The 14,932-nt window shown below is 35.5% G+C and overlaps 1 protein-coding gene and 1 pseudogene across 3 annotated transcripts; one reads left to right on the top strand and one right to left on the bottom strand.

The window, feature by feature from the left end:
* Positions 1-4,594: 4,594 nt before the first annotated feature.
* Positions 4,595-5,786, top strand: LOC125204041 (putative carboxylesterase 17; annotated as a pseudogene).
* A 2,956-nt stretch (positions 5,787-8,742) lies between these two features.
* On the bottom strand, positions 8,743-14,932 carry LOC125207891 (sterol 3-beta-glucosyltransferase UGT80B1-like). 3 transcript variants are annotated; one of them, XM_048107398.2, is made up of 15 exons: positions 14,524-14,932; positions 13,851-14,250; positions 13,553-13,704; positions 11,898-12,140; positions 11,706-11,817; positions 11,237-11,407; positions 10,922-10,985; positions 10,787-10,844; positions 10,518-10,695; positions 10,058-10,188; positions 9,853-9,955; positions 9,672-9,748; positions 9,503-9,550; positions 9,197-9,242; positions 8,743-9,121 (listed from the first exon to the last, which is right to left on the bottom strand). In XM_048107398.2, exons 2-15 carry the CDS (start codon positions 14,167-14,169, stop codon positions 8,886-8,888), a joined length of 1,938 nt encoding a protein of 645 aa, XP_047963355.1. In that variant the 5' UTR covers positions 14,170-14,250; positions 14,524-14,932; the 3' UTR covers positions 8,743-8,885. The 3 variants fall into 3 exon arrangements, with proteins under 3 accessions (XP_047963355.1, XP_047963353.1, XP_047963356.1); XM_048107396.2 differs by having other exon boundaries at positions 8,743-9,242; positions 14,524-14,931; XM_048107399.2 differs by lacking the exon at positions 9,197-9,242 and having other exon boundaries at positions 8,979-9,121; positions 14,524-14,931.

Consider the following 14,932-nt stretch of genomic DNA (forward strand, 5'->3'; position numbering starts at 1 on the left):
GAAAAGTGGGTGGAAGAAAGTTAGTGGAATAGGGGTCTCACTTGTATATATTAGTTTTAAATGATATGTGAGTGGAATGAGTTAGTGGAATGTGAGGTCTCTTTACCATTTATGGTAATTATGAACCGAGGCTCTTATTTGTTGACGAACCAAAATAAAAAAACGGGACTCTTATTCGTGGTCGGAGGGAGTAGTTTAGTATTTTTCTACTTTTTCACTTGTGTGGGTAGCGATTTCACCTATGTGTAGTGTAATTGAATGCCTACATGCTTTGATTGGTATAATATCCTTTCTCCGTTTCTAAACATGAATAATATTTCTTTTTTATTTGTCCTATAAAATGATTAACAAAGTCATTTTTTATTTGGACCACACTATCATTTTATTCATTTTTTATTTGTTAAATTAAAACGTGAATACTCAATGGGTTTGTATTTTGTGATAGAACTCCTATCAAATTAAAACGTGGATACTCAATGGGTTTGCATTTTGTGATAGAACTCCTATCAAATTAGGAATGGGCGGATCCACGTAGAGAAAGGATGGGGCTTTAGCCCTTAATGAATTCACTTTTTAACATTTTTCTCTTATAAATTTTTATAATTTATTCCTATTTTACACCTATATTATATTAAAACCTTTATCAATCGTATAAATTACCTAAAAACAATATTTTTAAACTAATATTTTGAAAATATAGTTCTTTCTAATGTTCATTTCTGCTTCCACTTCTGAAATTAGGTGATGAAAAAGAAAAGGAGATACGTGTGTAATGCATCTAGCTTGTCCATGTTTCCTTATAAATGATTAAAATTGCGTAATAAAGCTAAGACTTGTGCATAATCAGATCTAATGCATATTCCTGATGATCAAGATATGCAATATTCGTTTTATTTTATATTAATTTGTTCTACTTTTTTTGTAGTACTATATGTTATAGTCCTCACTTTAAAAAAGTTATTTTCCTCCCTAGGTAAGTTTATTACATAAAAAAATAAAAAGAAATACTTGAAGAAAGACAATACTAAAAAAGGAATGGCTAGGGACATTTTTAATGCAATTAAGGATCTTAATTTGTATTTCTAAATATATATCATCCAAGCTTCAAAAAATGTCATTGTTCTTAGTATCCCTTAGTATCCCAACTAAAGTTAGAGGGACACAAACAAAAGCATCCTAGAAATGCAAATGATTAAGATAATATGTCATCACTTAAAGACGCTTTTATTTATATTTTAAATTATAATTATTTTTTTAAATTTTCCAACACGAATGCATCTCTATATTTTTGTCCTTAGCCACAATTCAAATATGCATCGATGGTAACGAATATAGGATAATAGTAATGTTAGAAATTATGAAGAAAGAAAAGGAGAGCCGCACAATTTCGCTGAAATTTCCTTGAATTTATTGCAAAATTTATTAAATCAAATATTGTTCAAATATAAAAACATAAAACATGAAACACGACCATTATTTTCATTTGTACTGTCCCTACCTACTGTTCAACATTTGACTATATATTAGATGGTAGTATACTACAACATGTGCATCTCAAACAAAAAAATTTGTACTATAAAATGGTAAACCTAAGAAATGTAATTAGTCAATTTCATAAGCACATGCATGAATTATGTGTATACGTGGGATTTATTTATCTAAGGACAAAAAGATATCCGTACAATCTATGAAAGGAGAGTTTTGGAAAAATTTACAAGATTGTCATTTAATTTAAAAATTATATTAAATTAAATATATATAATTTAAAGGTTATTAAATATATGATTAAGTATTAAATGTATGATTAAGTGGGGTGAGTGGGAGGTTTTACACGTTCCAAATTTGAGGAGCATTATTGATTATTTCATGCCCTATCAACCCACTTACCTACATTTGAAACTGTTATTTTCAACTATTCTGGCCCTGGTCTACAACTAATCAAGACCCCAACACTTTGATTGAGGAAATTAGGAATTTTCGAATTTCTAAGAATAAGCTACCTCTAATGCAAGTGCAACAATTGCCAGAATGGGCAAACACTAATGCTGTTTCCATCAATGATGTGATTCAGGTTTAGTCGTACGAGCTTTATACTTTTCACAAATATTCTGCCATGTGTTAGGTATTTTTTGTTCTTTCATCGAATGCATGTGGTGTTTCAATTGTGTATTTTCATGTGTCTCATATTATGTTTTGTTCTACGGATGATCGTTTTAATACATATTGATTATAGATTTTGTTCTTTATTTTATTGTAGTTTTAGGTGAGACGGGCGGCTTTAAAAATGAACAATGAGTTATTTTACCTATAAGTTTTGTTGAAAGAGTGACGATTATTGAAGGTTTTAGTTTATAATGATTAGATTGATTTTAATTTTATAGTTAATTTAGTGTATAAAGAAGTTTTAAAAATGATGCGTAATTATCTATTGTGTTTAATTCTTTATTGTGATAGATTTTTATTTCCTACTCCATGATTTAATGTTTAAACATTATATTTTATGATTTGTTTCAAATTTATTATGCTTCAATGGATTTTTGATTCTCATATAACTAAAATTGTTACTCATATTGGTCATTGTTAATGTTAATACTAATTTTATTTAATTAGTTTAAATTTTAAAATTAATATTTTAAAAATATAGTATTAATATGTGCATAGCACAGCCGTGATACTAGTTTTAAATAAAAGAGATCTTTATCTAAATCAAAATTAACTGTCCCATCCATTAATTTGGACAAATTAGATTAGTGATAGAACAATAAACCATCCTATCAACGTTTCTTTTTCCGTCTTTTCCACTATTAATCAACTACTCCCTCCGTCTCCGATTAAGAGTCACACTTTTCCATTTCAGTCCGTCTCCAATTAAGTGTCACACTTTATTTTTACCATAAATAGTCAGTAGGTCCCACATTCCACTAACTCAATTCACTCAAATTTTATTATAAAACCAATATAAAAAAATGGGTCTCACATTCCATTAATTTTTTCAACCAACTTTTCTTTATATTTCTTAAAATTCGTGTTCGGTCAAAGTGTGACTCCTAATAAGGGACGGAGGGAGTATATAAGTGCATTTCACCTACGAAAAGTGTTTGTGAAGAAAGTTTCAATAAAAATAAAATTCTATATTCAGCAAGATAGATAAGATTAAATTTCAATAAGCAACTTATGATTTTATAATAATTTATACGTAATATATATATTAATAGTGTAAAGATATTCATTATTGAAAGTGGCACTTTGTTTAACAAAGAGCCCTTGAAGTGAAGAAAAATGGTTAGAAAATTATAGGTAAAAAATGGGTCATGCCTTAAGAATAGCAGGAGTGTTAGAGAATGTGCAACGATGATCTCTAAAAATTCCACATAAAGTGAGCACAAAATATGCTTCATCTATTTCAGATCATTGCATCCTCAATCAACACAACTTGTATAAGCGTCATAATGTGTAAATACGAAGTTGCACACTAAAACTCGGATGATATTCAAAAGTAGTGTTCGGTTTTCTAGATAAAATAGTACCAAGATATAATATATGATTGAGTTATGAGATTGAGTCTCATGAACCAAACACACTACATATTTAATTCCGGGATACAGTCTTGCAAAGCGAACATCCCCAAAGTATACATGGATATCTCGTCGTCACTGACACTCAAAAGGCTTCAGATTTATAGGAGAAAATTACCATGAAATACATTATATTTCCTGAGTCACCCCTACCTTCAAAGCTCATATATACTTCAAGCCCACTTTATAAGAGAAGTTGGTCCAATGAAGCTCAACATGTCAAACATATGCAACAATAGCATAATTACAATCACAATACAACCCAATCTACAATAAATTAGCATCATAGAGCCGACAATAAGTCACATGGCTAGGGTCGGAAGTGTCAACAACAATGCACATCAAATCGCAAATCATGTATGAGTAAGAAAAAATGATCTTTTGTTCTTTTTATGAATTTTGAAAGACTTGGAACCAGAAATGGCGAGCAGAAGTCCAACGTACAAAAGAGATTCAACATGCTACCAAAACCATCAAAGTAACAACCGACAAAAAGGCTTACAAAACCAACAAAAAACAAACACCACAGCAACCAAGCAACAGAACGCAACCAAATGTGCGACATTGTTTGTTATCATTTATGGAGTCTTTTGCCATTTCATGAATTCATAAAATGGCAAAAAAATGACTTATTTTTACCAAAAAAAAAATGGTCCACATAAAATTGTGATGGGCTATTGTGTTGGTGGGGGGTCTTAAACGCCATTGCCGCTATATAATTCAACAAGAAGTTGATCATGGATTTCTCCTTTTCTTCTTATCTTATCACTATGTTTCCTCACAATAGGAAAAATTTAATAATGATTTCTCATTATAGGAAAAAAATAATAATGAAGAAACGAGAAGACAATTTCAGTATGGTTGTAGGGAAGTTGTAGTGAAAGCGCAAGTAGTGGGAAATGACAATATACTACTATTAATTTTCCACAAGTAAGTGTCACGTAATTCAAATGAAATTTCTAATGTTTTTCTAAGTCTAACTCCAGCCTCAAATCTCCACTATAAATTGCACCAAATTTCGTTCAACTTTACAAATCAAAAATCATCGAAGTTCAAACACATTATAAAAAATGGCCCTAGTCCATGAAAGGAAAATGATCGACCAAGTCTCCGGGTGGCTAACCCTCTTCGACGACGGCTCGGCCGATCGCACATGGGCCGGGCCGCCCGAGGTCAAATTCATGACCGACGCCGTCCCCCCACACGCCAACTTCATCGACGGCGTCGCGGTCACCGACGTCACCCCCCTCCGACTGCCCCAAACTCCGCATCTACACCCCCGAGAGGCGCGAGACCGACCCGGAGAAACTCCCCGTCCTCCTCCACTTCCACGGTGGCGGCTTTTGCATCAGCGAGCCCGATTGGTACATGTACTACGCGGTGTACACGCGCCTGGCCCGCGATGCGCGCGCCATCGTGGTGTCCCCCTACCTCCGCCTCGCCCCCGAGCACCGCCTCCCCGCCGCCTTCGACGACGGCGCCGCCGCCCTCCGGTGGGCCGGCGGCGGCGGCGGCGGCGGCGATTCCGGCCGGATTTTTTTGATCGGAGACAGCTCCGGCGGGAACATTGTCCACCAAGTGGCGGTCCGGGCGGCGGCGGAGGGGGTTCCGGTGGCCGGAGCGATTCCGGTGCACCCGGGATTCTGCCGGAGCGGGCGGAGCAGGTCGGAAATCGAGAATCCGGAGACACCGTTTCTGACTTTGGACATGATGGATAAGTTTCTGGCGCTGGCGCTGCCGGAGGGGGCGACGAAGGATCACCCGTATACGTGCCCGATGGGAACTGCGTTGCCGGAGCTTCCGCCGTATTTGTATTGTGTGGCGGAGGAGGATTTGATGTGGGATACGGAGATGGAGTTTTATGAGGAGATGAAGAGGGAGGGGAAGGAGGTGGAGCTGTTTGTGAGCAAGGGAGTTGGGCATAGCTTCTACTTGAATAAGATTGCGGTGGAGATGGATCCGACCACGGCGGCGAGGACGGAGGAGTTGTTTCGGCGGATTAAGGAGTTTGTTGACAAACATTCGGTTTCGGTTTAATATTGGAAAGTGATGTATGAATAAAATATTTGGCATGTGTTTTTTTTTTTAATTTGTGAATGTGTTTTATAATTTGTAATGTTAAGTTATGGTTTGACTAAATGTTGGAAATTATATTTTATGTATAATGATTTTGTATAAATACTTTAGAGGAATGTATGTTATTTTATAGCCGACCAAGTGTTTTGAATTTATACTAGACATGGACACGTACGATAATTGTATGTATAAAATGAAATACTATTGTATGAGTATTATGCACCTTAATGATTAAAATCGAGAAATTTGAGTATTTTGAGTTTGGTTTGGAACTCGATTTCATATATCACTATAGCTAGGTTAGTTATTGAATGTATCCTAAATTTTTATTAAATTTACCTAAATTTGAAAATTTGTTAGTTCTATCCCTAACCTTTATTGATTGTATGAATATTGATACAAATTGTATCAATATCAATCATATTCAAGTTTTTTTAATTGCTAATTATAATCTTTTCAACATGTATTAATTTTGGCTATTAAAATTTCACTTCAACAGTGGAATCATCGTACACTATAAAAAAACTTATCTTTTAAGATCATAAAAATCGACATGCAATTACTTGTGGTAGAAAATTTTAAAATATAATAATTTAGGGCGCATAAGAAAGTGTTCCTAATTTAAGGTCAAATTAACTTAATCTTTTGCTATTTTAGGACGTTTCTATTTGCATCCTCTAATTTTAGTAGGGATACCAACAATAAAGACGTTTTTTGAATATATTTAAAAACACAAATTAGGTTCCTTAATTGCATTAAAAATGTCATTCGATTATTTTTGTTGTAGTAATATAACGTATCAGAATATTATCTTTTCTTCTGAAAATAATTTGTATACGAGAATACTAATATCTTTCTTTCCATTTTTAGAAGCGATCATCTAAAAAGAGTAAAGACCAAAAGTGGTCCCTAACATATGGCCGTTTTATCAATTTGGTCCTAAATATTATCTTTTTTATTATTTGGTCCCTCACAAATGAACTCGGACCCGAATTGGTCCTCACTTAACGGAATCGTCAAAAATAGACGGTCAATGTGATTTAATTAAGTTTTGACCAAAATTAAATTACAAATTGTAATTAAATTAACATTATCTTAGCCAACACCACTTCCATTTCCATGGCATCATCCGTGTCCTCAGCCTCAAGCAAAACCGCTTCACCGGTCCAATTTCGGACCTCTCCAACCTTACCGCCTTAAAACTCCTCTTCCTCTCTGAAAACCGCTTCTCCGATGAGTTTCCAGCGTCGCTAATTTCACTCTCCAACCTCTACCGCCTCGATCTCTCCCGCAACAGATTCTTCGGCGAAATCCCCCTATCCGTCAACCGCCTCACGCATTTGCTCACCCTCCGCCTCGAGGAGAACTCCTTCTCCGGCGCAATTCCTGATTTACACTTGCCGAATTTGCAGGAATTCAACGTGTCGGGGAATAAGTTCCCGGAGCTATACCTAGCTCGTTTTCTAAATTCCCTGCGACGTCGTTTTGGGGGAATCCGACATTGTGCGAGACGCCGTTGGAGAAATGTGGTGAAATTGCATCGCCGGTGAGCCCTAAAACGACGGTCTCCTCCTCTCCGACTGCAATTCCCGAACTGCAGCCGTCGCCGGAACAGAGGAGAATGAAGAAAGGAGAATGAGAATGAAGAAAGGAGAACGAAGAACTGTTCTTCGTCAGTTTAGTGTTTTTAACAATTTTATTTTTATTTTTCTGAAAGAATTTAAAATATTAATTAAAATAGTTAATTTTGGTCAAAACTTAATTAAATCACATTGGCCATCTATTTTTGACGGTTCTGTTAAGTAAGGACCGATTCGGGTCCGAGTTCATTTGTGAGGGACCAAATAATCAAAAAGATAATGTTTAGGACCAAATTGATAAAATAGCCATATATTAGGAACCATTTTTGGCCTTTATTCATCTAAAAATGAATAAATTGATACTACACATTGAAAAGATGGAGACAAAATTTGATAAATTGAAAAGGTTGTAAACATAGTATAAAATTCATAAATTTGAAAGTGTACGATAAACATATATACTCCGTATATAATATAGTTTAGGGGTGTGATCAATTGTTATTTTCTTAAGTTGATAACTAGCTAACTAATCAATGCAGTGTATTAAAAATGTCAACACGATGATATTAAAATGTCAACACCTAATTTTTTTGAATTTCAATATAATGTGTTGATATTATGGGTTGACATTTTAATGTCACCGTGTTGACATTAACACATTTTAATGTCATCGTGTTGACATTTTCAATATACTTTATTGATAAGTTAGCAGAGTTAGTAACTTAAATAGTTAGCAATACAACATACCCATATAATTTATATGAGTAAGTATTGAGTGATTAAGTAAAACATTTCATTGGAAAATTGCAACTATCAAGTTAAGCCATGTAGTAACAATAAAATACTACTACTCCCTAATGTTGCGTGGGCTGAGAAGAAACGTACACATGTAACATTTCCTTTTTTTTTCATACAACTTCATTATCATAATTACGAGGATGGTTTATTATTTTATTAATTACATACTAAATGTACGATTCTCACGCTTGTAATCCCACTGGTTTCGGCGAAAAATGAGGTTATAGTCATGAACAGCAAATTGTTTTTAAGATATGCAATCCGAATGATATCTTCAATATCTTTAATAACATTTGAATAAGGATATGATAGATCACAATAAAATACTCCCTCCCTTCCCATAATATAAGTACAATAAAATATTCCCTCCCTTCCCATAATATAAGTCACATTTAATGTGACCACAAATTTTAAGAAATATTAATAATAGTGAGTTGGAAAAATTAGTAGAATATGAAATCTACTTTTTTATATTGATTTTATCGTAGAATGTGAGTGAAATGAGTTTTAATAGAATGTGACATCTATTTATCATTTATAGTAAAATACTAAAGATTTACTATCTTATAGATAAGAGTTAAAAATAAATAAAATATTTTTATTGGAGAATGAGAACTTGAAAATAGAGGAAGAATAATACGAGTATTTTATATTGTCTTTTATGTACTTACGGAACAATTTTTAATTACAAAATTTATTGAGTTATTTCTAAATAAATATAAAAACTTAACGTATTTATTAATTTATGTGCATTTCAATTAAATTCAACCTAGTCACAAGCAAAGCACAAAGATTTAATCATAATAAAAATAAATAAATGAATAGTAACCTAATCTATGTACAATGGTAACAAAATCTAAGAACCACAAGCCCAGCAGCAGATTCTACCAAACTGAGTGAACAGCCATTGCATAGGATCTGGGCCGTCATCCTTATCCAGGGGCGGAGACGGTGGCGGCAACGGGACCTCCGCTGGTAAGTGGCGGTGGAAAGCATCGACCGCGGCTCCAACGCCATCTTCTTTTCCGATACGAGATGCTACCTTCATCGCTCGAGATTTCACCTCTGGATGCAGCATGAATCTTATAGCTTCTGCGAGGGATTCAACGGTTAGCTGCGATACGGGAATTGGAGCAGGCCCGAGTCCTTTCTGGTAGATTATCTCACCCCAGAAAAACTGATCCCCGAAGAACGGAACAATGGTTGTTGGACACTGAGTAGATTACAAAGCGCGTCTCAAATATAAACAAACGAGATGAACACAAGGAATTGTTTACCCAATTCGCAATGCCAAGACATATATTTCAATTCACTATATAATTTCAGGATGAATTCATAAGGAAAGTAGAGAACCCTAATTCTAGTCGGAAACATATCTCAGGAATAAATCAAAGATATATTAGGAAATATATTGGCCTCAATTATTTTCCATAATTTATAAAAAAAAAACAAGAAAAGCTCAAAAGGCTTTACCCCTGCTTTTAGTCCAGTTGCTGTAGTCCCAGCTCCACCATGATGAACCTGCAAATAATTTCGATTTTCGACACACAGAGGGAAATAAATGTTTGTAATGGTTGGATAAGTATGTGATATGTAATCATTATATGTATGCAGTTACAATTATGTTGAGATACAAACTTACCACAGCAGAGCATTGAGGAAACAACCAGTCATGAGGGCAATCCACAATCACGAAAACATTGTCCGGAATCTTTGAATCTGAAACGGAAAAAATCTCCTTAGAAGTCATGGAAAAAGTTGTGGATTAGACAGGGGGAAGCAGAAAGAAATACCAAGAGATCGAACCAGCAAAAGATACTTACAATTACCGAGGTCTCCCCAGCCTCGATCGATTATTCCTCTTTGGCCTGTAATCTCTAAAGCCTCCAAGATGGTGTTTGTAGTTTTGTTTGAATCATCAAGAGGCTTAACAAGCAGACAAAACATATTATTAACGAGTTCGGCCAAACTATTGAGAAACTCAAAAAAATACCAGTTAACCACGTCTCCAGCTGCATTGCCACCTACCATGCTTCCGAACCCAATATAAATTGGTTGAGATCCCTTTTGTATCCACTCAGCAAATTCTTCAGATGGTTCATACTTTGATCCAAGGTTCATAAAGCAGTAGCCGACGACATCAACCTGGTTCCCCCAGTCTGCATTGGAGAAATAACATCAGCTATGAATGCTTAAGTAGATAGATTGCTTTGAAGTTATAAGCTTTGAACTTCAGATCAATTGTCAGGATAAACCCATACGGGTAATATTACGAAACAAATTACATATTCTGAACTAATATTCTTAGATTACTAGTACAAGTTATCGTGCAATTTAGCCAAATGACTATGAAATCAACAGATGAAATTATACATGGAAACTCAATGAAGAAGAATGCCGAGAACAGTATCAACACAAATTAGGCTATTCACATAATTAATCTGATGTACTAAATAAAAAATATCAAGCAACTCAAAGATGGCCTTACCATCTGGCTTGGGTACGACATGGGGACTCCACATGTAGCCTGTCGGGAGATGAGAAATCGACCCATGATATGAGCTGAAGTATGCAATAGGGGGAAGCTTCAGTTTATTTCTCCTGAACTCATTAATAAGTCCTCTTATACCCCACCATATCAGTAAGTCCACAAGAATATACGAGAGCTGGATCAATTAAAAAATATCATAGAACATATTCATTTACAATCCGGATTCACCAAATTTGACAAGAGCAACTCAAAACAATTGCACATACCCAGTATCCCGCACTTTGAGGCACACGTGCTAATGGGTGAGGAAATGCATACGTAGGCCTGTAATTCAGCACATAATTAAACGGGATAAACTAACCAACACAAAATGAAAAGGGTAAGCAGTAATTTTAGCTTACGTCCAAGGCATTGTGAAGAAAATGTGCATGGGAATACCAAGAGCTTCAGCCACGTGTGCATGTCCTGATAACAAGAAAATCATCTCAATGGCATGTAAAATATAGATCAGTATATCTCAATATTGAACGTGACATGCGTTTTCAATTTTTTAGCTAAAAAATTAATTCAGTAATCAATGATTATATCTAATGGCCTATAATATGTTCAAGAATTCCACAAAAAAAAGTCAAACAAATTTAGATTGAATATGTAAAGTTCTAGACAAAATCTGAATTAGGATTCTAAACTGCGGTATGAGAGTTGCAACAACTGACCGTAAGCAGGAGGATTTGCAATAATTGCCTGAGCTCTGAAAGGTTCGCCAGTAATTAGATCTGGTTCTGTGCAGGCTGGAAGCAGAGATTCAATAATGGCCTTTATTTGTTTACGTTGTATAGCGATCTCTCCTGGCGCTGATGGAATAAGACCTTTATTTCTGGCCATATCTGCAGTTGCATGAAATAGATTTAGTTATGAAATATGCTCAAAACCGTCAAATTCGATTAATTTCTGAAACCGACTTTGGCAACTGCTTCACTTAAAAAAGTTAGAATCTTGAATCTATATGGTCTGCTCCAACATACAACTATGATGTGACAAAATAAAAAACCTAATTGCATAATTATTATGCAATTATGAATCATGGATCACAGAAGAGTCATCACACTTGATTACTTTATGGTACATTAATATTAAATATTCTGGAATTATTAGGAATGTGTATTCATGTTGAAGACCTCTTACATCCAGCCAAAACACGAGGATCACCACCAAGCGGGTAAAAGTCCACCCCAGCTGACTTCACGAATCCACGGAAATTTGCGTGAGTTGCCAACCTTACATGATGACCGTATGCCTGTTCTCATTTAGAATAAGCAATAAATAATGGGGATGTAAAACTATTGGAGATTGCTTAACATGAAACTTATGCCTTACCTGAAGTCTCCTTGCAACAGCAAGGAATGGCTGTACATCTCCTCTTGTTCCAACTACAAGCACTGCAATCTTTAGTTTTGGGACCGATTTATTATGATCGGTAGCAATATAATCAATAGTAGAAGGAACTCTATCCAACTGATGGAGCTCTAATAACGATGAAGCTACAGGAGAATCCTTAGTGAGGTCAACCTCCACAGTTCCATCCGTTTGGATCTTCATTATCTCCACAATTAATTGTTTCTGGACCAAAACAACATAAAAATACAAAATCAATAAAAAATATATCCTTCTTATAAGTCCAAATAGGTGCGCAATATGTTCTGCCTCAAATGCTCGAGAGACTATTGATAAGAGTGAATAAATGGTAAATACATGGGTGGTACCCTTGAATAAGCATATCTTTCAAATTGCATATGATGTAAAGATTCATGTCTCTGTGATGAAAACAAGGACATCTATCGCGTCATTTTTAAAATGAGAGTACCAAACGATTTATTTTGGATGCTTGGATCATCATAAGTATGAAGAAAGTGTTAAGATCCAGAACCCCTTCCCAGTATATAACACCATTAGAAAATGATTGGAAAAACTACAAAAGCCAATGAGATATCCAATAACAAAGAATCCAATACTAAAGAAGTTATTTTAGGCAGCACAGAGATAAAGCATTGATTTGGGCGTTGTACATCAACAATTTCTGTCATAAAAATAATCAACTGGTGCTTTTTTCTGTCTCAACATGTATAGCTGAATACATAATGGATTTTTTGTAAAAGAACAACAGCAAGCTGAAAGCAGTTAATATTACTTTGATCAAACAAACTTACAGGAAAAAAGAAGCATCAATATTTGTCTAATGCTCTAATATCTAAGGAAATAAGAAGTCGAGCACAACGTCTATAATTAATGAGTAGGGAACCAATATTTGAGCTTAACCGCACATTCATGCATTGTGTTCTTATGTTCCGCATTGGTGTTCAACTTCGGTTGTGCAGGGTTCTCTCAGGTTACACTTATACTAATTGATTCATTTAAAAAGAGGATTTGGGAGAAGGCATTCACAAACTACAAATCAGATTTGTCAAAATCACTAAAACAAAGACTTGAATATTTAATTGACGGACTTCAAAGTTCACATATAAATCACTCCGATAATCCGATTCCTTCAATCCAAATGCAAGTGTAGCATATTAAGATGTCGCACTGACACGTTACAAACTAAATGCACATCTTGCATCGTAGTCAGTCAATTTGTCTTCTCAGTTCTCATTGGACTCTTCCATTATTTCCATATACCTTTCATCAAATAGTTATATTCCTGATCCATGGTTATTGAAGGATTATAGGACATTACCCACTTCAGAGACAAGTTCCTCTAGTTGGCAAAGCAATTGTTCGAGGGTGACTGTCATGCTACTAAGTTTAGGAAATCATTTTCTCAGGCAAACATCAAGCTATGTGAAAAGCAATGAGACAAACCCACAGCCAGAGTAAAGCATACATGCTACGCGAGATTAATCTAAACCAGAATGCCACTTTAGCAAATGAAAAAGCAGATATGTATAACCCGCACCTTCCACTGGATACACAAAGAAGCATGTTGAGAAGCACAAATGAGAATGAATTCAAGACATTTATGCAATGTATCTAACCTTCTCACGTTCAGAGAGTCTATCCAACTTTAGAGCAGACAATGGACTACCCACGCCCATCCTTTTCTCAGTCATTGATCGCGTAAATGTTAGCTCTTCATTTTCAAGGAAGAGATTTCTCTCCACAGGTGCTGTAATGCAATGGTCCAATCCTTAAGACACAAAGAAAATGTTCAAGTGAGAAAAACAGCATCGATCTGACAGTGTGACAGGCAGAGCTTCAGCTTAACTAATCGGTTCCAATCTTCAACTTTATCTGAATTTCCAGTCCTTGCAATTAATAACCATGATTTCTAACCTTTGTGCATCCTAGGCGATGGAGTAAGACTGAGATCATTCACCGAAGAGACCTCTACCGCAGAAGACGACTGGGACAAATTTGATTGTCGAACGTTGGCCAGAGGTGTCGAAGGCAAATCAAACTCACCATCCATAGATTGATCATCTTGTCGATCATTAGAACTTCCATTGAGACTGTCCCCCTCACCCTGTCTCTCTCTCAATGTAACTGACACATCAGAAACATCAATTTGATTGGTCCTATTAGACTCCTCCCGGCCTCTCTCCATCGGAGTTTCTAAAGCTTTTGTATCCTTGTCAATCCCGTGATCAACCATTTCACCACGAGAACTCCAACAAAATTGAACACTTTCAGCAAATACACAATTTTTTCTACTGAATCCCACAGGCTGAGAAACCTATGCATAAAAATGTGCAATCACAAGGTTAACTAATCATAATCACAACATATCAAATAGCAGCAACTACAATCAGAATTTCAAGCTTCCCAAAAAAGTTTCCAGCTTTGGAACTTTACACACAGCTAGTACCAAACCTTCCCCACACAATTCCAGTAAGAAACAAAAACAAACACACTCACACACACCTAAAATTCTCAATTGGTAGCATAAATAAAAGATTCCCAACTACTGCTTGTTCAAAATAAAAGAGAGAGGGATTCAATAGCAAACCTTCTCTTGCACGAGAAAGCTTCAAGCTTTGCTGGATGTCGGTGAATTCAACAATATTGCAGAAGGGTTTAATAAACTAATTTACATAAATTGACAATTTGACACCGATGGTCGTAGGTGAAGAAATCGCTATGGTGGCGACTATATTAAACTAATTTCTGGCAAAGGCTGCTGATTTATTTACAAATTGGAGAAAACAGAGTAAATACCAAATCCCCTCCAAACGAAGAAGGTGATTACGTAAAACTCCAACAGATAAATGAAGATTGGGGCTTAGAAAAAGAATGATTGAAGGAATTAATTGAAGATGAGATGATTAGTCATGGGAGTTGGCCCAATCGCTTTGTTACAGAGGGATTTCAATGGCTGCTGTGAGGAATATTCAGAATTGGTTACCACTGTCGCCGAT

Source organism: Salvia hispanica, chromosome 6, assembly GCF_029641045.1.
Source record: "Salvia hispanica isolate PSC_SH4W2 chromosome 6, Shi_PSC_v1, whole genome shotgun sequence".
Taxonomy (NCBI): Eukaryota; Viridiplantae; Streptophyta; class Magnoliopsida; order Lamiales; family Lamiaceae; genus Salvia; species Salvia hispanica.

Excerpts from the sequence above, each read along its gene's own strand:
- LOC125207891 (XM_048107396.2), bottom strand. The coding sequence starts at position 14,169 with ATGGTTGATCACGGGATTGACAAGGATACAAAAGCTTTAGAAACTCCG. Across the intron at positions 12,141-13,552 it reads GACTCTCTGAACGTGAGAAG|AAACAATTAATTGTGGAGAT; the intron begins GTTAGATACATT and ends GTTTTGGTCCAG. Across the intron at positions 10,986-11,236 it reads TGCAAATCCTCCTGCTTACG|GACATGCACACGTGGCTGAA; the intron begins GTCAGTTGTTGC and ends TCTTGTTATCAG.